At 32.3% G+C, this 25,822-nt stretch overlaps 3 protein-coding genes across 5 annotated transcripts; all 3 read left to right on the top strand.

The window, feature by feature from the left end:
* Nucleotides 1-1,408: 1,408 nt before the first annotated feature.
* Hb (hunchback) lies at nt 1,409-12,055 on the top strand. 3 transcript variants are annotated; one of them, XM_077418272.1, is made up of 5 exons: nt 1,409-1,964; nt 5,021-5,186; nt 5,851-6,065; nt 6,413-7,785; nt 11,934-12,055. In XM_077418272.1, the coding sequence occupies exons 2-5, from the start codon at nt 5,022-5,024 to the stop codon at nt 12,053-12,055; spliced, it is 1,875 nt and encodes a 624-aa protein (XP_077274398.1). In that variant the 5' UTR covers nt 1,409-1,964; nt 5,021. The 3 variants fall into 3 exon arrangements, with proteins under 3 accessions (XP_077274398.1, XP_077274396.1, XP_077274397.1); XM_077418270.1 differs by lacking the exon at nt 11,934-12,055 and having other exon boundaries at nt 6,413-9,317; XM_077418271.1 differs by lacking the exons at nt 1,409-1,964; nt 11,934-12,055 and adding an exon at nt 2,821-2,908 and having other exon boundaries at nt 6,413-9,317.
* A 2,418-nt stretch (nt 12,056-14,473) lies between these two features.
* Nucleotides 14,474-23,374, top strand: LOC143903738 (adenylate cyclase type 10-like). The gene is made up of 18 exons (XM_077417599.1): nt 14,474-14,528; nt 14,761-14,972; nt 15,314-15,533; nt 16,806-16,912; nt 17,154-17,278; nt 17,662-17,803; nt 18,604-18,717; nt 18,905-19,179; nt 19,255-19,535; nt 19,702-19,926; nt 20,012-20,164; nt 20,454-20,683; nt 21,094-21,280; nt 21,534-21,662; nt 21,824-22,015; nt 22,121-22,230; nt 22,485-22,592; nt 23,156-23,374. The coding sequence occupies exons 1-18, from the start codon at nt 14,474-14,476 to the stop codon at nt 23,372-23,374; spliced, it is 3,084 nt and encodes a 1,027-aa protein (XP_077273725.1).
* LOC143903852 (uncharacterized) lies at nt 21,838-25,742 on the top strand. Its single transcript, XM_077417849.1, has 5 exons — nt 21,838-22,359; nt 22,485-24,345; nt 24,639-24,732; nt 25,140-25,421; nt 25,587-25,742. The coding sequence occupies exons 2-5, from the start codon at nt 24,329-24,331 to the stop codon at nt 25,740-25,742; spliced, it is 549 nt and encodes a 182-aa protein (XP_077273975.1). The 5' UTR covers nt 21,838-22,359; nt 22,485-24,328.
* The last annotated feature ends 80 nt before the right edge of the window (nt 25,743-25,822 follow it).

Raw genomic sequence — 25,822 nt, 5'->3', positions numbered from 1 at the left:
CGAATAATAGCACGGTACACATATCGTGTATTTTATGTGTTTCTTCAAGATCGAATCAAATTAATCGAGAGCAAATTACAAAATTTATTTTATTATTTGCACAAAATGCGTCGTTGTTTTAATTTCTTGAATAACTATTATATATTTGAGTACTTTCGATTATAAGTGAATTGTCTTGTGCACGTTTTAATTTTTTTTTTTAAATAATCAACAGGTCACAAACTACATAAAACGATGTATTTTATTTTAATTACTATAATCCACTCATTATATATATAATCACTCTAATATTTTCTATCATTGCAGGATATTCCGTAATTTGCGGTTAAAATTTTAATAGTTTTTTTTTTGAAAAATTTGAAATGTTATATAAGAAGATTATTTCAACAAAAAGGACTCTTTCTGTGTATAAACATATATTATCGCAATGAAATAAAAATATGTCCATATACATTAACCCTCCATCTGTGGATCTACGGCGTCAGAGTCAAAGTGATATCTGCTCGTAACTGCAAGCCTGCCAGAAAATATTAAATAAACGATGTTTATCAAAATGACTATAAAATCGTCAACTACAATATAGACAGATGTTTGATGAATTTTTTTAGATTTTTCAAAATACTTTAAGGTAGGAAAAAATAGTGTCAAACGTGACATACCCACGTATACACTCCGAGGGTGCAAAAAAAAAACCACAGACGGAGGTAATAATCCTTTGCGCATAAGATTTATATATTATTTAAATTTATGTATTATTAATTTTTAATCGGTTGTATGTGTTTATCCAAGATATGTAAGGAATTACTCATACATTTTTAAAGCAACATTAATGCAATAAAATAATATAACGAAGTTTCTTTGTGTACAAATTTTATCAGAAATTAATGTATATAACATTTTTTATATAAATAAATAATTAATAAATAATATGTATGTTGTAATTACATAATACAATTCGATACAGTTTAAGACACATTCTTAATTTATATTTATCAAATAATACTTTCAAAAATTTCAAATGCAATTGTTCTCATCAACGTTTATTTTTTATTTTCCTCATTTATTACCGCACCGTAATTTTTTGTTTGATCGAGTAAAGTATCGTAATTTAAAATGGTTAAGAAAAAATCATACGGTATTATGAAGATTATTTATGAGGCAGAAGGGTTGAAAACTAGCGGAAGCGTATATAACAGTATCGTGAGTGGCGACACATAACGGGTTTGCTCTCTTAGACTAGAGTGGGAGTAACTTTTTGTTAAGAGGTATGCAAGTTAGTGGATGAGGGTAGGCAATAGGGGCTGAGTAAAATAAGTGCGTGCTACTATTGGACAAACGATTCCGGAGAGAGGGTACCACCCTAGAACAGGAGCTAAAGTCGGGATTCAGGAGTTAGTGTCTCTCAGTTTCGAGTCGGTATCGTTTGTCGGAGCATTCTCGCGTACATATTGATACACAAATCTGGAATTTTTTGTTCCGAAATCGTTCTCGATTCGAATCGTCTAAGTTTTTACTCGCGACAATACGAGTGTTTTCGCATTATTGCGAATCTACGTCGCAAAGCCGGTCTAGCGTCCACTCCGATATCCGCTCGATATCGAGATTTTCCTCAAAAAAGCTATAATTTCGGATTCAACAAAACTATCGTCCCGTTAATTAATTATAATTAATCGTCCGGACGTTAAATTAATAAAAAACGAAACATTCGAACAGGAGGGAAATCTTTGAAAAAGGACGATAGACGATATACGTATAGTGATATAAGTATCGTGGATAAGTAACAGTGCTGAGAGACTCAAAGCAGTAAGGATACTGTATATCAAAAGTAGTGTAGTGTAAAATATGTAAGTGTCAAATCTTTAAAGACAAGTTGAGGAAAATATGGCGTTCTGAAGAATTTGGAGGACGACGAAAGAATTTGGAGTTCATTACTAATAAATTTGACAAGCGTGTAATAAAGCAAAGTAAGTACAATCGCAATGTTATTTCATTTTGATTAAATTTTCTATACAGATTCATATTCTTTACAGATTAAATTCTTTATGAATTAAATTCATTTTACAAATTTAAAAAGAAAAAAAATACAGTTTGAAATTGTATTTTTGTAACTGTATTTATAGTTAGGCAAAAAAATAGTCAGCTATCTTTTTGTATTAATTCTGTTTAATTAATGCTTAAAAGAAAACTCGCTCGGAATGTTTGTCTCCTCTTTCTCTATTTCTATCTCTTTTCCTATTTGTTTTATTTTTTTTATATATACTTACACATCTCTCAGGAATGTATGAGTAGCGAATGTACGAACAGCGTAGTAAATTTCTTTACAGCGTGATGAACATTTTGCACGTAAACGTATATAAAACATCTTATTTTTTACAGGAAATATGTCGCTATAAATATTGATCTATATTATTTAAATTGATAATGTTTTTGTCGTTTTATCTCTTCTTTGCCAGTCAATTTATCATACTATAAATATTACAGTATGATTTTTTAGACTTTTTTTTGCAATTTATATGAGGACGTTTCCTTTTTAAATAGATTTTTTTTTTATTTAATATTGTCAATTTAATAACTTTTCAGTCACAGACATTACGTTACATTAATCTTTAATTTCTCAGCAATTTTTCTTCATCATGCTCTCTGGCGCGTGATTTCTACTCTACTCTGTAATGTTTGCCGAATGAAATTTCAAGTGTACTTCGTTGCTTTGCCGTTTTCTATTTATTATTATGATCTTGACGTACGTCTCGGCTGGAATTTCGAAATACCATCAACGTCGTTTTGACCTTAAGATAATCCTATTTCTTCGGAATTTCGAAGCCGGAAAACAGTTATCTAGATCAATAAATGTATCGATAAAAGTGTTTATCACCTGCGTTTAGCAGCCTTAAATTCGAGGCACTTACTTGTAAGAAGAGTACTCCTTTTTATTTTCTACATGGTCAATATATATATTTTTAACAAATAATGGTACTTATCAAATAAACAAAGTGTTTTTAATTACTCATAGAATCAAAATGTACACTTTTAAGAACATGGACTTCTAACTATGGTTTTAGGGAGGTCGGAGTTGTTCTGATATAAAAGAAAACTAGAAATAATTATCTTTCTTTTTTACATCAAAAGAAAGGTTATTTTGTATTCATCATATTGTTACACATTGTGTTACCGCCCCTTGCGCCCTTCCACCAGTTTTCACACTTTTCCTAAAAGTAAAAAAAAGTACTTATATGTTTTTAACTATTTTTACTACGTCATACGTCATGCATAGAAAGAAAGGGATCACTTTCAAAGATGTCATTTTAATTTATGGGCAACGTCACAGTTATATGTATCGTACCTACTCTAAATGAGATACTGCCTATAGTTAACAGTGGGGCGTCTTGACGAAGAGAATTTGACTATACATTTGCTACTCCAGTTAAATAATTGATTCCAGCCGCATAAACGTAAACCGCCTCGAAGAGGAACATAAATCTCTTTTTTACTTTATCTATGAATACGAAATTTTTGTAAGAGAAAGCGAAAATAATTTGAGAAATTTACATTAATAGATTTATGTAGCAATAAACCATTTCAAGATTTGTTGCTATCTCTATAATTATTTAAAAAATTTTTGACAACAATTGAGTTTAAACTATAATTTGTACTTTTACACACATTTTAGAAATTGGAGAAATAAATTAAAATTAGAGACATAGGTCGAATAAAAGAAATGTGACGTGAAAAAATTTAGATAGGCCAAGCAAGAAAATAAGAAATTATACAAAAAACTTAATTTATTTTATTTTTGGATGTTTTTTAAATATTAATATTATGTTAATGTTTTTTATTATCATTTTTATATCTTAATGGCTTTAAAAAACGTTTCCTCTAATTTCAGATTTAATTATTTATAAGTTCAATTATCCTTCGTATTATTAATAACAAATTTTTCTGTATACAAAGTAAGAGAATAGCAATTTTGTAAATAATTGTTTTTAAATAAAGTCGTATTTTATTTCGCTATTTAAAGCACCACTGAAGTTAAACCTCTTTTGCTTAATATCGGCTACACACTGCGAATATTTTCTGATAAATTTTTACTATTGGAACTAGAAAATGTATTCCTGATGTGAACATAAGTCCGACTAAAGAATGGGACTTTGATGTCGCATGATGTCTCAGAGGATATAGTATAGTCACTGGAAAGGTCGTATAACGTCTCTAGTGACTATAGTAGCCTATTCTCTTCAGGATAGAATGTAGGACAGGAAAAGTTATACAATTGTGGCTAACCCTTTTTATTGTTTTGCCTATAAGCTTATTACTAAAGAAAAAAAACAGATCAAAATTATTCGTGCTTTTGAATTTGCAATATTTTTCCAAAGATTTGTTAAGATTAGGATTCAAAGTTACAAGAAAAGCGTGAATGAATATTTTGTTATGGCGATAATCCATAAATTGAATTTATATACCCTGAATAGACCTTCGGAAATTGTAGTTTTCTGCATACATATTATTATTACTAACATTATTATTTATTACTGTTTGCAATGCTAGTCAATAATTTATATAGAGCTTAACGAGAGAGAGAGAGAGAGAGAGAGAGAGAGAGAGAGAGAGAGAGAGAGAGAGAGAGAGAGAGAGAGAGAGAGAGAGAGAGAGAGAGAGAGAGAGAGAGAGAGAGAGAGAGAGAGAGAGAGAGAGAGAGAGAGAGTCGACGTCCGAATATGTTCCCTATCGCGGCGTAAATACTTACGTTTTTAGATTCTCTTTTACTTTTAACATCGGTTTATTGATTTTATCAATCATCTTGTTGTACAATGATTATATAAATTAAAAATTAAAATTTTAATCAATATTTTTTGTCGCTTCGTGCGCTCCGTTTGAATATATATTTCATTTCATTTTATTTTTTATAATCTCTGATTGGTATCCTTTTAGGCTTTGAAATCTCTAACGTGCACTGCTACATTTAATGCTCTATCGATTCCAGCAAAATGCAAATTGTTATGTTATTTAAATTATATATTTTTAGAATGGAAAACATCGAATGCATAATCACCAAAATGGACAAATGCAAAAAAGAATATTTGGATGCTCTGCTAGGTCAGCAACAGCATCAACAACAGCATCAACAACAGACTACTGTCAAAGAACAATTCCTTTCGCCAACCACGCCCGCTTGGGGTGATAGAAACGTGGTGAGTAATCGCGCAACCCCTCTCCGATTGAGCTCCATCTCCCTCTTCCTTTTTCTCTGCAATACGCATCGCGTACTTTATTCATTCTCTGTGTGGACCCTTCCCCCTTTATATTCAACAAAATGTCGGCGTGGAAATGCGATGGAAGTCGTATCGATATTGAGTCTTTGAAACTCAAGCGTGGAATATTTTTTTCGTGCTTGCACCTGCTATTTTTTTATCTCGTCGAATATATGTATGTCGTTATATCGTATAGACTCAAAGGATAAAAATTTTAAGAATTGATTGTCAAATAATTACATCCATAAATATCAGATCGAATTTGTTTAGTGTCTTTTGATGTTTTAGGAGATTTCTCTAAATATAAATGTTTAAATAATATATCGTAAATAACGTCGCTTTATGTCTAATGCATAAATGTTAATATCAAAATTATACATTAATATATGTTGTTATTTTATACATATTAAATTATATTGATATTACATGTAATAAATATAAAAAAATAACTTAACAGGTTTGGCCGAGAAAGGAACAAAGTTGAATTGTTTTTGTATGTTCACACTCATCTTTCAGTTGATAAAATTTAGCACCACGTTTTCCGATCTTAACACATTTATCTTTTTATAAAGATTTCATAATATTTTTTTTGTACTTTCTATAGAAGAACGAGCAGTCATTGGAAGAGACTAAAGAAACTAATAACAACGGTGGTTTCTCGACTCAATCTGATTTGAGAATTTCAATGAGTAGTTCGAGTCAATCCTCGAAGAATAGCAGTTCGTCATCTACACGCAGTTCGACCGAGAATACCACGAATAATCAGTCGTCGCAATTACCTAGGAGGTGTAAATTATGTCCCTACATTGCGAACGAAAGGTATAGTATCCAGTATTAATTTTTTTAGTTTATGTATTATATGTAGAGTGCATCGAAAGCGATCGGTTGAGAAAAGAGAAAATTGCAAAGAATAAATAATATATATGAAATATATATCTTCCATATATTGTTCGCATGGTATTCTACCATAAAACGTAATGTTCGATATTCCAACTTTGCCATACTTTTGCGCGTTTTAAAATCTGTTTTATTAAATTAAAAAAAATCTATTGAATTTGTTCTGACAAATTGAGTGCGATGATCTCTAACGTGCACTGCTACATTTAATGCTCTGTCGATTCTAGTAAAATATGCAAATTGTTATTATTTAAATAATATATTTTTAGAATGGAAAACATCGAACACATAATCACTCATTGCACATTCGCAAAAGATACATACGTCGAGAAAGACTACTCAAACGGATACGACGAGGAGCAAGATGATTCCGGTAATGAAACACAGAGCAAGGGGAAAAAGAGGCCCAGACTTCCTAGGCCGAAACCCTGCAGCAAATGCGACTTTATAGCGGACACGAAACCGATCCTTTGGCTGCATTTGCGGCAGCACTTCATACGGGAAGACTGTCCCGGTTTCATTTGCCCCTTGTGCCCGTTCGCCACCACGCTCAAGCATCACATGACATTCCACTGGTTCAGCGCTCACGACGATTTCAAGGGGTTCGTGTGCACGGAATGTCAATATACGTGCGTGAGCAAATCGATGCTGACTAGTCATATGAAAACGCATTCGGAGGTCTATCAGTACAATTGCGGCGACTGCGTGTACAAAACCAAATTCTGCAACGCGATGAAGAAGCATTTGAAAGATAATCGGCATACGCTGGGCATGGTGCTGAACCCGGACGGCACGCGGAATCCATCGGCCACCATTGACGTTTACGGTACCAAACGCGGTCCCAGACGAAGGCCAATTGTCGGAGAGGAGAAAGAGTTTGCGGAAACCGCCGAGGACAGGCCGTCAACCTCGGAAATAATTTCCCCAATTTCAATGATTCCGATCTTGCCGGCTTTGATATCGTCATCCCCGATTTCGACCGTAAACCCGAGATCGACTTCGAGTCCGAACTCGCCGAGTTCGAAGGTGACATTGACGTCACCTGTCAAAGTGTCGCCAGTACGGACATCGCCAACCCAGGTCCCATCGTCTCACTCTAATTCTCGAGTCAAAAACATTATGACTATGCTTAACGGAATGACCAATGAGAACGGAGTAAATCCAAGCAGTAATCCAAATATTAACCAAAACACTAACAAGGAGAACCCACTGTTAAATCCTATGTTTAGTACGTTATGTCAGTGGTGGGTGAATGAAATTGCGACACGTCGAGATTCAGATGACAAGGAAACCGGGCAGGTATTTCGTTTAATGCTAAATGCCCAAAAGTTTTTACCTCGCCCAAAATATACTGAAAACTTAGGCGGCGCGACTGGTGCCAATGGAGGTGTCTCTGATAACGCGAGCACTTTTAACGAGCCCTCGACATCCACGGCTATTAACCGACCTTCGACATCCATGGCTATTGACGAACCCTCGACATCTACGATGCTGGTCTCGGAACATCAACCGTCGGTAGAAGAAATGGGAGTTTCAGACGAGCCGCTGGACCTTAGTATGTCCGCAATGTCGAAACTAGAAAATCAGCTGCTGTTTGAGGAATCAATTGCATCAATTGCGAGCACATCAAGACGCAACAAACGTAAGCGTAAAGCGACGAGGCTAGCATACCCTACGACAAATGAGAACACGAACGACAACGGAACACGAACACCGAACACAGACCAAATCTATACGGAACCTTCTCTTCCAGCGCTTCTAACGGCAAGTCAATCCGATCTCCAGAGAAGTGAGACGCTTAATGTGACACATAATGCAAATATATATAATTCATCATTTATTTGTTATTATTGTCATATTATATTTGCGAATGAGATCATGTACGCGATGCACATGGGTTTTCACAGTGCTGAAAACCCCCTCGTATGTGCGGTGTGCGATCGGAAATCCTCAAATATAATTGCGTTCTTCTTACATCTTATTCGAACAAAGCATTAAATAACAAATGCTAAAAAATCTGACATGTCACGTAGATCGCGCGGGAAGAGGGGAAAAACGGCTGTATTGTAAACTAGTCAAATTCGAGTGTGGAACATTCGTTATCAATTGGAAACATATAGGAATCACGTAGGTAAATTAATTCCTAAATCAAATATTGAAATCAGAATAGTTGCCAAAAATTTAATTGCTATTTTTATGACAATGAATGAATAAAGATTATATTTGTAGAAGTATAATACAATATTTAGAATAGAATATTATAAAACAATTATTACAGACATATTATAGAATATTTAGAGAAATATTCAATTCTGATACTGTTTCAAGCCTGATAATGGTAGCCTGAAAAGAAGATATAAAGAGACTGGTATCCCTTTCTCTGAATGACGTTGCTCTAAAAATGTATAAGAAATTTTGTACAAAAATTTGTATTAACACGGCTTTCCGAAATATTTAAAATTATTACTCATGTAAAATTGATCAATCAGTTCTCATTGTTACTTCAATAGAACTATCAGTCTTCTCTGAGATTATGTAACTTTTCTAACGCTCTGTTCTGCAAACTTTCTGCGAAATTTCTTCTCATATCGTACGCAATATGCGTAATTATAAAAGAAGTGTAATCACACAACTTGCGTACTAGTGGATAGAATCGAGTTTATTCTTCCTATAAGTCTCTTACATATTACTTTTTAGTTTATTCTCTGTCTTTATGCTATTACTTTTTCGCTTTATTGCAATTCTTTCTATTTTTTTGCTATATTCGCAAGATTCGCAATAATATCGATTGTCGAAATAAGGCGAATGTGTAAATCATTTAAAAACAATTTTGACTTCTCTGAATAGAAGAACAGAATAAATTTTTTTGGATTTCTAATGTTATATTTTATTTCTTTTGATGTTCAACAATTTGAGATAACACGTTTATTTATATCCAGTTTATGTATATCTAGTGATGTAGTTTGTTTAATTACTTTTTTACTCTTTTGTTGGACTTATCGATATTATGCGAAGTTCCTTTCTCTGCATGTAAATCTTACGTCAGAAAAATGGTATGGTTTAAATACAAAGTTAATTCTATTATTTCTTACACTTCTTTTTTACTTAGACTAATTATTTTATTATTTTTGCATTTCAGACTTGGTATAGAAATATTATTACAATAATTACACATTGCCGTCGAAAGATTATGTAATGTTTCTTTACAAAATTTATCGTACAAAGTCATAAAGATTTAAAGAATTAATAAAATCTAATACGTGTATATATAAATATAGTACTTATATAGATTATAATTAAATGCGTATACATATTGTGGTAATTTTCAAAGTACGTATTGATTCTTTAATAGCTATCGCACAGCGGCGTGCAAAGATCGAACAAACTCAAATAGCGGTCAGATTTCGCACCTTTGTTTCAAAATTATGATGCGTTTAGTACATTGCATTATATTTTACTTAAGAAGCTCGCGACGTGTCGGGATACAGACGATGAGGAACGTGAGGACGAACATTACGTTTGTTAGGGAACTCTAAAAAAATTTTTTGTATGGACGAAGTGCATCGGACATATAACTGCTTTAAACGTACCAACGAACCTGATCTTTCTGATGGAAAAATTGATTTGTAATACCGAGAGATTAGATTAGATTGAGTGCACGATAATGTAACATTGGCATTGGATGCAAATTCGATATCTTGTTTTGCGGTCAATGTCGAATGTAAAAATGTAGGTGTACAATGATGAGAGAGGAGCCCATGGCATGCAACGCACTCGGCACTGATTCTTTTTTTACTTCGCTGGTATAGAATAATCTAATGCAAACAGCCGCATATGCTAGGAAATATATAAAAAAGAATTAGAATATATAATATTTTGCTGGAATTACAAAATATTCAAGTTTATGCAATTATATAAACTTACTTTTGCTTTCGCATGTCACGAGCTGTCTTTACGAGCAAACAAACAATAGAATGGCACTCAAAATATCGTAAAAGTTTATTAAATTAATTAATTACGCTTACGCGATAAATGTGTAATGAACTTTTTTTATGAATCGTCTCACAAATCATTCAGACCGAATATTCGAACGTTAACGAATATTTTCTGAATTTTAACAGCTAGAATTCGTATCGTTCGTTTATTCGCTCAATGTATGTCATTTTGATACGGATCTTACTTTCAAGATTAAAATAGGTTTTCAACACGTTGGTATATATTATATATCGATGACATTAATAATAACCGGTTATACCGCTGGCATAATATTGATTAATGTCGTATTGATATAAAATACAGTTAGAAGTGTTTAAGCAGTTATATGTACATCAGTCAAAAAATAGAGAACTGATAGTATAAGTGATTATTATTTAAATATCAAAATCTTGGACATAATACGTGAACTGACATCTTAAAAAATTGTAATGTATTTGTAAACGAGTAAATTCTGACGCATTTTTAATCCTTTATGCATATAAGTATGTGTTTCAAAGGTCGCGAAGTATTAAGGATATCGAAAATAATGCCATTTCAAAATCGAACATTTTCCCCATCCTTAACGGCCGGAGGATCTGATTCCCAGAAATCGCTTCAGACGTGTAATGCGACAAATTCAAATTTACATAATAAATCATATCATTTTTGTTATTACATTAAGAATGATTAACGCTGCGTTGCATTTAAGAATGAGATTAGATACGCCGTATATACGTTGTAAGCTTTTTTACAATCGTATTCAAATCGTATCAAAACCCGTGATTTCGAAGAATTCTATTCTATGATGATCAAAATTTCGCAAATGTAATCGCACCCTTTTTACACTTTTTTCGTACGAATGAAGTTACTATTTACAAGGTCTGTAAATTTGATGTCAAAATTTTGTATTATAATCTTCGGTGTATATGCATAAAGGATTACATTATGTTATTATAATACATTTGTGTGTATCTCGATTTTCGGTTTCAATTTATATAATTTTTGCTCATTGCTGATTTTTTTTTTTATATTGGAATCATAGTTTGCTCATAGCTGATTTTTCTTCTACTGAAATCAACTATGATTTCAGTAGATAAAATATGCATTATATAATATGTAGCAAAAATGATTATTTACAAGTGATATTTTTGTCATTTAAAACATTTTTTATTATAACTATATGTTTTTGAGTTTTGTTAAACAATTTGAATAAAAAAAGAAATTTAATATACCCATGTGTAAGAAGTATCTTTTCTAGTGAACGTTTTCCTAAAATTTGAGTTGTTATCCTCGTCGATATTTTTATGTATTATCTATATATAATGGCTAAACGCACATATTACTGCACGTCCTATTTGTCCCTGATTCGTGTGATATGCATTTTAATAACTTTAATTTTTGAATATTGTTGATGCCACAATGTATAAGTCTTACTTAGAATTGTTCTAATAACATAATAAAAGATATAGAAATTATATGTACACATGTTTTTAGCATTTAAATAGATGATTATTTCAATTTTTGTCTTGGTATGAAAACGAGAGTATTTTGCCGACGTATGTCAATGATACAAAAATATATATTGTTTTACAAGCTTATTAAAATATATAACGTATTTTATATACATCGAGAAGACACGATAATTAATTGTCATCGACTAAAATTAATATTTTATCGTAAAAATTAATAACAGTTAATAACGTACGTATTTCTATAAATTATCTAAGATAAAATTATAATAATTTTGTTTTTTAATTAGAACGCATGTAAAATATGAATTGCTTGTAATAAATTTCTCGAACGCTTCCTGTTTAGATTCCAAGTGTCGTGTGACTCCTTTAACAAGCCTTTGCGAGTTCCACATGCAACGTCGACTGCCACCCACCTTGTGTATCGACAGAAATGCCGGGAAAACCGTCACGAGATGGGCATCGTAAGAATTTCTTCGAAGAATATCCACGTCGTGCCAATCCATAATTCATATCAATGTATTCGATAAAACAGTGCGCAGTGTTGATACCTAAGAAAATGTAACAGGTAACTTTTAATATATACGAAGGGAGCGAAGGTCCATTTTGTTATACATAAAAATTACACAGTTAATTTGATTAGAAATACAATTCTTAAATCTTTCTGAGTTGGAAAAATAAAACATTCGCAGACATGTACACATTTATATTTATTTAAAATTATATAAATTATTTCTGTAATTTTCCCTACTGTTTTAAATGGTATAGTTATATGTATAATAAAAAAACAGCAAATAATATAAGAAAAAACAATAGCAAAATATGGTTTCATTAAAGAGAAAATTACAGATATTGATTACTTTGAAAGTTTTGAAAGGATGACTTTGGTTTTAAAATGGAACTATGTTGGTTACATTTGCCCTTCGTAACGACTTAAGCCAAAATCTATGCATTTTATTTTTAAAGAGAGATGTGTGAGTGTTCTATTTTTAAACTTACCTTTGTACCGCAATTAGCAATTAAGATATAATTCCTCGTAATAATTAGTTAGAGTTAGCCATCCGTCACAACGAATTGATAACTTCGGAAGGATATTTGTAACATCGCGATCTTACCATTTCAGAAGGTCGCTGATAACTGATGATTCTATCGAATATGTACCTGTATTGTAATAAACGGTGTTGTGTTTTTAATATTAGGCGTCATTATAGGTGAACAATCATCAAGCGTCAATATACCATAGCAAAATGTACTTAAAAATATATTTTAATATATTTATTGTAATACTAAGTAATTGCATTATTGTATATTTAATATATAATATATTTAATATATATTAAATTAATGTTAAGAAAATATTCTTCGGAAAATGTATAAAAGACAAATAAAAATTATATTCTATTTTTTCTTTCAAATAATTAACGCCTCGTTAATTATGCAACTTATTGAACATCCTAAGCAAAAAATTAGCGTATTTTAAATCAATAAATTCTTTTTTTACAAATCCCTTAGTCTTAGTCCATTTAAATAATTCTTTCTTTACAATAACATCAGAAAAATCAAATTTATTTTCAACTTTCTTTAATACAATTTTACAAATAAATCGAATGCTGTTTGAATGTTAACGAAAATTGTGAACAGCAAAAATTTGCATTGTCCGTTTTTTGTCAAGGTTGTAGGTGTAACATCAGAATTTATTTAATAATTAATTTAATTTACAATTAAATAATCAAATCGTGAACCTTTGAACGTTTACAGATAAATTCAGTAGTGTCAGTTTTATGTATACGCGTGTTGTCTGTGATAAGTTTCACTTTTATGAAGAATAAACATATCTTTTTATTATTATACCGGAAATATTTTTAAAATTAGTTAAGCAATGGCACATGATCCGATAAACGATGAAAATGTTGTCGCAGCTTGGACGCCGGATTTGTTTGGCCCCATTTTTAAGAAACATAGTTTGACATTAAAACAGGTTAGATATAAATTCTTTGCACGGTGCCTTTTTGTCCTTATCTTATTAATAGATCTCAATCCTAACTTGATTTCCTAATTAGGCATTGGATTTGCTTGATGTAGACGAGCAGATTCATCGTATGGCAAGTTTCGTTCCCGACGAAGTAATATACGCAACAGATTTGTCAGATAAGAGCTTACGAAGCTTTCGGGCTGTTTTGATGTTTATAAACATCTCAGGTTGGCATAGCAGTTTTGCGTTTGTACAAGTTTCAAATTCCTTTGCGAAAAAAATAAAAATATTTTTAATAAAATCGTCCAATTAATATAACAGCAGGTTTTTCGATGCTATATAAGAGATACATTCATGATAAAAAGGGAGGAAGCATGGCCTTAACTAGAACGTTAAATGATTATATCTACATTGCAGTTCGCGAAATATATTGTAGCGAGGGAGACATACTAAAATTTTCTGGTGAGAGATTATTGTCCAAAATAGAATGCATCAACAAATAATTAATCTGGAAATATTTTTTGATAATAACTATTTCTTGCCGGATAAAGATATTATTTCACACATTTATTTTTTAAGAGCCGTAATAAAAAATTGACGAAAGAGTTATTTGATCTAATTTGCTAATAATTGTAATCTTAATATAATTCATAGTAATCGTACAGAAGAATAAATTAAGCACGCGATAAAAATATAATTATAGATTGCAAACGATGTAAGAAATTATTTTATATGTAGAAAGAAAATTTTATATTTTTTACTGATCCACTAGTTTATTTGTGATTATTTTAATTAGAAGAGATTTTTTTAAAATAAACAATGTTAAAAATATAGCTGAGGGATTATTAGCAGCGTGGAAAGTACGTGATGGTGAGTTTATGTTCGATGCCGTGCAAAACGTGATCACACACGCGATGACTATACAACATTCCATAGCAGCCTTGGAAGATGTTAACGGTATTTATAGAGGTATTTATATAATATAACATATGCAATGTGTGTGTGACACGTTCGAAATAATCAGATTTAATTTAAAATACAACTTTTTGAAGAAAAAAATTAAAATAAATTTGCAATTTAACTAACACTATATAGATTCAAAATTTAAAAAAATTAAAAACACGTGTTTCGTTTCGTGTGCGAGACGGATTTGTAAACGCGTTTCTTCGTGATAATCGCGAATTTAATTTTTAATTAACAGTGAACGTGGCCATCTCCGCTGGGGATGTAACGTTCTCGGTGATCGGCAACGATGAGGCTCGGCATTTCGTGATTTTCGGTTTGCCGATCGAAGAGCTGAAAAATGCGAAAAAGGTTTCTCTGCCCAATGACTTGGTATTATCATTGAGCGCATGGCAACATTGTACGCCGAGTCAATACGAATACGTCATCAAGGATCCATATAATGTGAAAGTATGATGACACCTCAGTTATAGTTCGAAAGTAACGGATCTCCGTGACATTTTATAAACTAGAGAAGCCGAACACTATCTCGTCTCTTTCTACTCGATGTGAAAATCGCGCATAATTCATTATTTCCGTTTAAACGCAAATTCAGACGTAAATTCAATCGATTATTACAATTTAAAGATTTGTTTAAAATTTTCTTTATTTATTACTGATCTTAAAAAGTAACTTGTATAACTACAGTTTTAGTTATGTCCTTTTCTAGCTGCGGCTTGCGCTCCAAAATATTCCGTTTTCAAAGAATTAACGAGAATCTTTTATAATTTATGTACATTTTTTAAATCCAGATAATAAAAGTGTTAAAACAGTCAGACACAAAATCAACATATATGACACCGGCATCGTCGAGCGATCACGTCAATCCGGACCATGAAATGCCCGCGGGCGGAAAATTTATAATAGATGCCGTCAGACCATCGTCACCTTATAGGACACACTTGATATCTATCAACGGAGAATTATATTCCGAAACAGAAAACGCTAATAAAAAAGAGAAAGCTTTGACAGGTAAAGTAAATGTGAACCGTGAACCGTTCTGTGTATTTCTTCTGTATTTTTTTCTTATCTGTTTTATCTTGCTCGTATTTCTCGTTTTTTATTATCATAAAAGATTAATTGGTTCTTTTCGTTAAAGCCTCGGTATCAGATTACTATTTTCATACATCTATTAGAAATTAATATATATGTCTTTAATTATTTATTGCAAATCTTTTTATCTCTTCACTTCTAAAAATATTTTGTATAAATCCACAATACTGTTTGGAATCTTATAAAAAGACATTACTTTTCATGAAATGTTTTCAACAGCGATTTCCGCAATAACAGCGATAAATCCGAATTTTAGCGCGCAGTTAAGAAGCTATTTAACAAAGCCGGTGATTCAACAGGTATGTAAATTATTTCGGCTGTGACGAAATAGAAGACTTTGTAAATAAATTTTTTTAAATAATTTGTTACATAGTTACAAGCTTTGCTTCTCGTAGATTGAAAAGGGTGAATCATTAAAATTTTTGGCGGAGGTCAGACGAATCACAGTAATATCCGTCGATATCATTCCTGACAAATATTCAGTCAGCGAATTAATTCTTTTGGTCGACAAATGCTTTCTGCTTTTGCACAGGTACCGTCAATTCTATCTATGATTAACAAATATTATTAATAGATATTATTAATAGATATCTGCGAGAATAATTATTTTATAAATAATTATAATAAATTTGCAGGAATTTTTCTTTAAATCAAAAATTTTGTTTTATTTTATCTCTACAATTAATATATTGCTGTTCTTTCAGCCACATTGTCCATATTTATCGGCAGAATAAGAAAATAAGTTATTTTAATATTTATTTAGTATAGTTACGCAATACGGGGGATGTATTAACACAGTGGATCTGTACGAGAGAAATATTCTCTTCCGTATCGCATTTGGTATACGCGGGTGCAGTAATAAGGACCAATTTAAAGTCGACGAGACTTGTAAAAACGGAATTATTTGCGCGGCACACATATTGCAAAAAGTGAAGACCGTCGCTAAAATTCAAAGCGCTTTTGTCGGCGTGTCAACAGGTAAAATGTATTCTTTTGTGCGAAGATATATTGATCACTTTACTTTCATCTTTCTAAAAGGTTTTTTCTGGAACGAATAGGGAAACAATCGGCATTGATGTTAGGGGTTTCAATATATCTCGTTATAAATTATAACTTGGTCGTTATATCATACAGTAGTAATATTGTGATGTTAACACACCTGTTATATATACATTACCAATTTGATTTTAGGAATGGCTTATTGTGGTGTGATTGGGCATATTGTTAGAAGATATTACGCAATTATAGGACCGCCTGTCGACAAAGCTATAAGAATAATGAGTATTTCCTATGATAAGGTAATTAGCAGTGTTTAGCCACATACCTTATGTCAGAAATTGTGTTTCAAGATTGGTTTGTTCGTTAAAAATAAATAATGTGCGTTTATGAAACGATTTTTTCGAAAAGAAGAAGATTTAATAATGTAGTTTTCTATTTCTTCTATAATATATTGCCGAGAAAAATATAATCATGTTAATTATATTAATGTAAATATATAAATTTTTTTGGCTTGAATATGTATTTGCGATACTTTCGCAGGTATCTTGTGACTATGATACCGTGTTGCACAGCCACTTCAGAAAGGATCAATTTCGCTCTCGAGGTGTGAGAACATTGCAACGATTAGAGAAATATCATATCTATGAATATCTCGGCGATATACCGTAATAAAAAATTAAATTTGTGTTTCTCATTTAAATACGAGTAATAATGGAGTGAATGGAAATGAAATTTTATACTTGTACTTACTAATTAAAGTAAAAATTACAAAAACGTATGTTGCAACAGCAGTGCATTTTTATTTTATTTATAAAAAATTTTAGAAAAAATATTTCACCGCTAAATGATAAAAAATACTACACTATATTGAAAATATTGCCTTTATTTGCACTCACTTCAGTTTTATATATAAATTCTTATATATATGTAGCAAAAAATAGATTAAAATTAAATTATTAACTTATTATATACATATTTAAAAGTTAGAATTAATATAAATTGTAGATAATGAAATTTATAAATTATATCTCCCACGATATTCTAATAGGATGAGGAAAAATTTAGATGCAACTTCGTCTCTGGACTATTGTTATCCTATTTTGGGTAGACTGCGCGAATTGGAATACTTGGACGATATCCTAGACGAGATTGGAGTGATAGATCGAAAATATTCAGGATTGTTAATCGAGGTTTGATTTAAATCTTTCGAAAATAAAGTGAGCGTTTGCAAAATAAAGTTACCATAATCTAGTATATTACAATTATAATAATTAATCCGTTTAGTATTTATAATCTTATAATAATATTACAACAAAAATTATTTATAAGTATCAAACAAGTATTATTATTTGTTGTATGAGACAATAAAGATGAAAAATTAAGTGATTTAATATGTTAATTTTCTGCAGCATTTGTCCTGCGTATTTTATAAAATTAATCGGTTATTTATCCAGGGAATCGAGAGGTCAGGAAAATCTAGACTTTTAGATGCTTTTGTCACGAGCGTTTGCAACAGACAAATAAGACCAATCAAACTTTCTCTTCACGCGACATACGCGGAAAAGGCTTATTCAGTTATATATCACATTATTCTGCAGGTACAAAACATTTGTTTTGCTTTATTATTCTACCAATTTCTCTTTAGAATTTAAAAAAAAAATATGTCTATAGAAATAGATTTCATAAAATGGCTAAACTAAGAAAAGAGTTGAGATTTTTGCGCTATTTTGTCCTTTATTCTTATAAAAAAGGAATGAACGATTTTTAATAGAAGAAACTCAGCAGCAGAAGTTATGGTTACAACCCAGTGAGAAATGACTCGTCGAATTGACGTCTATCGACGTTTATAGACGTCTAATTAGACGTCAATTCGACGGGTCATTTCTCACTGGAAATATCTATTTTAGAAGCGAATATCTATCAATTTTCTTTGTTAAGCTATAGCTTCTGATACAAAGATAAATGACTTTAGCATTTAAATTCCTCGCAGATACTTGAAGCTGAGGATTGTGAGACGGTTGAGGAGCGTGAAAAGGAGTTACTTAACAAATTAGGCGATGTTCTTGTCTTGGAAGATTTTTGCTACTTAAATGTTTTAATGAGAGTTCGTTTTCCTCTTTCTGACGTTTATTGCTCGGATACTGATTGGCGACGTCACACGAAGACCATTGATATCTTTGAAACGATATTAAAACAGGCAATGTCGTTATTTTATATTGTAAATAAAGGATTTGAGGCACTGTTCTAAAGTCGCTTTTATGTAAATTGATATGATTATTCGTTATTTACAGCTGAAGACTAAAATCTGCATTTTGCTTGATGACATTCAATACATGGACCACAGGTCCTGGCAGTTTATGTCATCGGCCCTCGATAACTGTAACATTGTCACAGCGATGACGATGCCAAAGCCAAATTCTTGGGATGACTTGTCCCATGTAGAAGCGGAAATTTATAAAGATAAAAGGTTAACGAAACACATGTTGCTCGGTCTGAGTGTAGATCTGCTCCCGGTATTTGCGTGTCAATTTCTGAATGTCCTCGCGATACCCAGGAAATTAAGCAGGTTTTCCCACCGTTTATTTTTACGCGGTTAGCGCAGTATCATAAATTTATTAAACAACGTCAGGATTTCTATCAGGATTTTGCAAGGACACAAAGATGGTCACATCGGATGGTGCGAAGCGCTCCTGACGTCAATTCTTCAAAGTAACGGTCTGGACTTCATCAAGATATCGCCCAGCGAAGCGGCGCAACGCGACCTCGTTTTTCCGAATGGCACGCTGGTGACAAAGCTACCAGTTGATCTTACACCGGAGGAATTAGCGCCGCCTTTACCCTGGTCGCAAATGAGTCTTTTGGACATCTGTGTCACGAACGAAAATTACCTTAAGATCACTGGCAAAGATCGCGACATGACAGGCAAATCTAACATTTCATTATTAAATCCCTTCGTATCGCTCCTTGAAATATTTCTGGCATTATAAATCTTTCTTTCCTTATTTAATCTTCCAAGATAGAATGAATAATCACAATGTGTCGAGTACAATGCAAAATAATATTAAATAATAGGCTCGACATTTTAAAGTACACGAAACGTCTTTGCAATCGTACGAAATTATGTTGCTCGAATTCTGCACTAATTTTTTCATTGGAAACTGTCTCAGTTTAGAACTGATGAGCGAGACTTACGATAGAATGAATCCTTACGAGCAAGATTTCATTAAATGCGCCGCCACGCTGGGTAGAGTATTTAAACGAAGCATGATAGAAAACGTAATGATTAATTCGATCCCGCTGCACACCATCAAGAGTGAGTACAATTAATTGCAATTCTCGGGCATCTCATTACAACCAAATTACACGCTAACTTAGATGAACCTCGCGTAACTCCACAGCCGTTTCCGAGATGATTCGAATGCGGATATTAGAGTGCGCTTCGCTGCAGCGACGAGATTTCCACACCGAGGATCTTATCTTCTGTATAGATAAGAAGCGGCAAACGTTCTCCGATATGTACCACTCGTTGTCCTGCAACTGCCATCATTCGCGTTAGTTTCGAAAAGCACTTGAAATAATTTACAATATATAATATATAATATTAATAGTTATAATTATAATTAATAATATTTAATATTAGTTGAAAGAATGATAATGCTTTTATCATTCTTTTAACTAATTCGTCATTTTATGAAAATCTTGTTTTCGATAAGAAAAAATCGAATTAGCAAAAGATAAAAGAACGAAGGGGATCGCAATAAAATTTGCACTCTTTTGTAAACTTACATTTTATCGTTTTTGTTATTTATTATTAGAGCAAATATTCCTGTGACTTTCTAGGAGCTGTCATTGGTCATCACCCCTCGCCTCTTTACGCTCACTGTAAAATGCTAGAGTTCAAAGTCGATTCGTTCTACAAAATGATGTACAATATACAAACGAATGAAGAAAAACAGGAGCATCACACGAGAGCGGCTAAGATATACGGCTTGGACGCTCGAAAGTGCAGTTCCTGTGGTAGCGGCCATTTTTTAAGAATTTTCAGCGAGGATGTTCTTAAAGAAATGGAGGTTATTAGAATTATATATATATCTTTTCGAGATATAAATAAATTAAGAACCAAAAAGTTGAGTAATTTTTTGAAAATGAATTTTAATCTCTACAATATAGATGTTTAAAATCCTTTTTCTTTCTTTTTATCTCAAATACATAATTTTGCTGGTTAGCAGAAAATATAACAGAAAAAAAAACGATTTAAGAGCTTGTTCCTCTAATAATAATGTAATCGTGGGAAAAAATATAATAAACTCAATAATTTTAAGGTCGGTTTGTTTAAAGATTCTTCAAAGGTTGAAAAATTTATAATTTTACAAAGTCAATTTCTAATCGATATTGCATTAGCATTTTATAATTTATTCACACTTTTGAAGTACATTTTTCCAACTTTGTTGAAAAAACTAATTTGTTTAAATGACTTTAGAAGGAAGATATACAGCATGTAGAACGAACACCCAGACTTTCGTTGATTCGCCGTCGAACGGTTATCGAAGGTAAATGGGTTTCGAAACCGAGTATACTTTCGACCAGAACAACTACTGCGGCAAGCAAACAAGGTTCTGTTGTTTGTAGAGTGTCTATTATGCCGACAACTGATGACGAAGATGAAGGTAAAGGGTGCTTTACATTCAGTGACACAAGTCAATATATACGTCATTCTTTTTTCTTGGCCAACAATCAGCAAGACAGAACGACACTTGTTGCGCTAATGGATAGCATTCGAAGCCAACAAAACACGTTCATTACTTCGAAATGTATCGAATTCAAATGTCACATGTGTTTTAATAGTTCCGAAAAATGAAGAAAACGAAAGAATGAACAAATCGCTAAAATTTCGAAAGCGGTCCGCAATTATTTCTCCAGAAATGACGATAGATCCTTCCGATCCAAGCTACTTGGAGAAGTTTAGCCATATCGATTATCGTAACTGTCAGTGTGACAATATCATCAGTCATCTTTTCTGGAGATTGCATCTGCACATTGAGAAAAGTGGTAAATTAATATATTACGACATTAATTTAAATATAATATATTATATCATATTATTTTATAAAAATAATTTTACTATTTTTTAAACACAACTCCATAATATGCGTTACAAAATTGGACTACAATTATTAGCTTACTTTATTAAATTGTACTTTTACTTATAGGAGAAATTGGCAAAGTACTCGAGTTTTTTATCGAGTATAGTGCCGGAGTGATCCAGATTGCGCAACCCCTTTACGCGCTTAAGCTGCTTTCGATCGCCGCTGAAAGAAGTAAGGCCGCCGAAGTAGACGAGTGGATTGATGAAAGCGCAGAGAACAGTATCACGGATAAAGGAATTATTCTAGCTTTAATGGGTCCGCGAAACTTGACGAAATATTCCGCTGAGAAACCTCTTTTAAAAAGAGGTCTCTCATAACTATTTTATCGTATATATTATATAATATTGATCATATTTTCAGGTGATGCTCACATCGCGCTGGGAAATTACGATCAAGCTAAGAAATACTACCTCTCGGCGGTGAGACTGCGAGGTAGCCTACCCAGATTGGAGAAAGGCATCTGTTACAACGTAATATCAAAAATGTTTTGTAAACTGCAAGATTACCCTCGCTATACGATTGATGAGGAGTCAAGGGGACTCATTGTAAAGAAATTCGAATTGGCGTCGTATCTGCGACGTCTTTGCGTCGTGTTTATGGTACATACGTAGAGAATTATTAAACTGATGCAGAGAGTTTGTCTTTTAACTATTTCACGTTAGGTAAATTTTAAAACAGAGGAAAGTATGGTGAATGTAATTATTTGCGTAATTTTTTTTTACAGATAGACAACAAATTGAAAACGGCGCAGTCGTTTGCCTTGAGAAGTTTCAAGCTCGCGTTTCTAAGCGTTAACAATTTTCTAGAGAAAGGCGAAATATATCTTGCGACAGTACGAGTTTTGCATTGCACAAGAAACATTAAGCTAATACGACATATCGAGAGACCAATGCTAATCACAATAAGAAGAAAAGGTAGTTGGAATAATGCCGAGGAAATAGCGATGGTGGCAAATATTTATCTAACAATGTATCAAATTAGGTATAATTATAGGTATATTGTTTTAAATTTTACGCGGGAATTAATTTATGTGCTTTAAACTATATTTATTCGCATGTGAAAATAAGAGTATTAAGAGGCGAATTGGAGGAAGCCGTAGACATGGGTATAAAAGTCTTGAAAATATCTGCAACATTGCATCTTAATAAACTGATGCTGATCACTGTGCCCTCGTTAATTCAGATAATGGTACTATTTGAAATTAATTCGCTCACGAATTTCTTGTGTTATCCGTGTAAATTTTCTAAACGACGCAGATTCAAAATTAAAAAAGACAAATTAATCTTTCGCATATTTTAACATTTTTACATAGACATCTTTTGGATTTTTCGTTATTTGGAATTGGAATGAATATTATTCCATTTTTATTTACATAATATCTTTTTTATCGATCAGCTATGGACCAGACGTGTCAATGAAGCTGTCGATTTGATGCGGGAGCTGTACTTTTTAGCAGACGAGGACATGGATTTGTCAGCCAAGACGTGGTATTACGCTCTTTCCTTAGATCTCATGCTGGATGCGGGAATAATATTGGAATCATATGAGACATCTTATAACTATTATGAGAAATTTATTGGTAAGAATTGTAGCGCAGTTTGTATAGATATCTGAGAATTTATATAAATCATTATTTCTAATTTTCTATAGAGGACATCTCACAATCATCTCGTACAATGTTTTAATAAATTTAAATTTTATTTTATTAAATTTTAATTTATTAAAACATACATTCTGGAGATTGGAAGTAAACATACATTCTGTTATGTGGAAAATCCTAAAATAAAAACAATAGTTTTCGAATTACGTGATTAAAATTAGTCAATAATAACGTGTAGAGTTTACACGTTTAGGCCAAATTTGCGCTCACTCATATGTCGATCTTTCGTATGACATTCTTGCAATGACATTGATATTAGGATTTTCTACTCTAATTAATTGTTCTATAATTAAAAAAAAAATCAAACTGTTCTAATTAATTTTCTACTCTAATAAAATTACTTCAACTATAATTAATATACCGTTAAACTATTGCATTGTGATTGTGGAACAGCTTAGGCATAAGCATAAGTCATTTTTAAAACGGTGCAGTTACTTTGTTCGCGATTACGATAGCTTATAAATAGCGATAGATTCACAACCGGGCACCGCGACCCGTCGCGCGACAAAACCTGAGTCGTTCTTAACGATCGATAGTTTGAAACATCGTCAGTCATCGTCAGTCATTTACACCTACTTTCGATTGCGAGCGGTTTGAATCACTGTGAATTGTAACTCTAAATACAAGAATTCGATCCGGAAAACTCTCGCCATTTGGTCTAGTTTTAAGTTCGAAACTTTGTGTAAATTTATCGTTTTCTTTTTTTTCCCTTTTGTATACTTCGGCTGTTCCACAAAGTAACGCGCCATTTGCTTGGAATTTTGCATATCGTCCCATTTATCTTCATTTTCCTTTTTTACATATTTTAACAAATTTTAACACGAAAGAACGACTGTGCAGCTTACAGATCGAAATTTTGCGTATGGCGCGATCCTCAAAGTCTGTGCCGCTTACTAACAAGTCTATGGATGTACCAGCTGCGAATGTAAGTATTTATTTATTTTCTCCGGTTTCTGTGTAATAAGTTTCTGCAATAAATCACGAGTTGGCTGCATGTAAAAAACTTTTTCCTACTCCACGTAACGGACTTTTAGCTGTTACAATTGCTTTACGCTTCTCAAAAATTCATTAATCAATTCCAAGCTATCCATCTTTTCTTTTATTTGAACTTATTGTGATTTAGGATTGTCCGAATAGTGAATAACTAATGTTCAATGTGTTGTTACATAATTGTTGTAAAATAATAAAAAAATGAAAAATATTGTATATTTGCGGTAGGGGACGTACGGTTGACGCGATTGTGTACAGCACGGAAAAATACGTCAAAGACGTTACCTGGCATGACTTTTCTCAAATTCTCACTTGCAGCAAGGTATAAATTCTCGAACGTTCACATGTTTCATTCTTTGTTATACATAAATTAAGGATTTGTCGATTTTTTTTCTTAAACAACTTTAATAATTTCTTAAACCTTATGATTTTACCATTTCTACCACATAAGGAAAATATATGACTAATTGTGTGTCTCTTGCTATTATTAATTATCAAATACAGTAATAATAATAACTTTTTTTATTGAGTGCAATATTCAGGAAAAATAAAAAGTGAATAGATATAGCGATTGTGAACAAAAGATATTACAGTTGAAATATTACAAGGATAAAAATACATTACATTATATTTATGTGTGACAATAAATAATATGTTTTTCCTATCTAATAAGCAATATAAAAAAAACAACTTTGTTTCAATACAGCGCTTTAATGCATTTTTTTTAAGGGACTCGAGTGTTATCTGTTGATATTGCTGCGCTGCATCAATACGAAGCGCTCTAACGAGCTACTAAATCTGATTCAAGATATTTCCAGCATTATCAAATGTCTTAAGAACAATTCCAAGCATGCGAAAGTCATAAAACCACGCTTATATCTGCTGATGGCATACTTGAATGTTCTTCGGGGCCGTAAATCGAGCACGCGAATCTGTTTGTACAAAGCACAGAAATTCGCGACCTTACAAGAAAACCAATTGATGATGGCATGGATCATACAAAATAGAAGGGTAATAAAAATGAAGAACAACTAATTTTTATTAGTTAATAAATAAAAGAAAATTAATAAAACCGTTAATTTTTAATTAATTAACCATTAATGGCAATATTGGCGGATAATGATAATTGACGGGTAAATAAGTGCTCTAAACGGTCCAATAAACTTTTTATTGCAGACGTGGAAGGAGAAAATTTATAATAATATGGCGCAATACTGGCTGGAGTACGTTGGATCGGCAGATATCGTGGTTTGGCAGTATATTCGTAACTTCAACGTCGATACCTGGTCCACTATCCTTTATCCTTTATCGACGCCTGATGCACATTTATAACAAAGGATACGAAAGCGCAATTTCCTATCTAGCATATTATTATCGTGTCATATTAATCTATCGTAATCCACGATTATATC

The sequence above is a fragment of the Temnothorax americanus genome, unplaced genomic scaffold (genome assembly GCF_048541705.1).
Source record: "Temnothorax americanus isolate GAGA-0224 unplaced genomic scaffold, ASM4854170v1 Scaffold5, whole genome shotgun sequence".
Taxonomy (NCBI): Eukaryota; Metazoa; Arthropoda; class Insecta; order Hymenoptera; family Formicidae; genus Temnothorax; species Temnothorax americanus.
The sequence above is the reverse complement of the archived record's forward strand: the minus strand, read 5'-3'. Positions and strand labels throughout refer to the sequence as shown.

Excerpts from the sequence above, each read along its gene's own strand:
- LOC143903852 (XM_077417849.1), top strand. Across the intron at positions 24,733-25,139 it reads AAATTCTCACTTGCAGCAAG|GGACTCGAGTGTTATCTGTT; the intron begins GTATAAATTCTC and ends ATTTTTTTTAAG. Across the intron at positions 25,422-25,586 it reads GGATCATACAAAATAGAAGG|ACGTGGAAGGAGAAAATTTA; the intron begins GTAATAAAAATG and ends TTTTTATTGCAG.
- LOC143903738 (XM_077417599.1), top strand. The coding sequence starts at position 14,474 with ATGACTATACAACATTCCATAGCAGCCTTGGAAGATGTTAACGGTATT. Across the intron at positions 17,279-17,661 it reads GAATATCTCGGCGATATACC|GATGAGGAAAAATTTAGATG; the intron begins GTAATAAAAAAT and ends ATATTCTAATAG. Across the intron at positions 20,684-21,093 it reads ATGTTCTTAAAGAAATGGAG|AAGGAAGATATACAGCATGT; the intron begins GTTATTAGAATT and ends AAATGACTTTAG.
- Hb (XM_077418270.1), top strand. The coding sequence starts at position 5,022 with ATGGAAAACATCGAATGCATAATCACCAAAATGGACAAATGCAAAAAA. Across the intron at positions 5,187-5,850 it reads CTTGGGGTGATAGAAACGTG|AAGAACGAGCAGTCATTGGA; the intron begins GTGAGTAATCGC and ends TACTTTCTATAG. Across the intron at positions 6,066-6,412 it reads CCCTACATTGCGAACGAAAG|AATGGAAAACATCGAACACA; the intron begins GTATAGTATCCA and ends ATATATTTTTAG.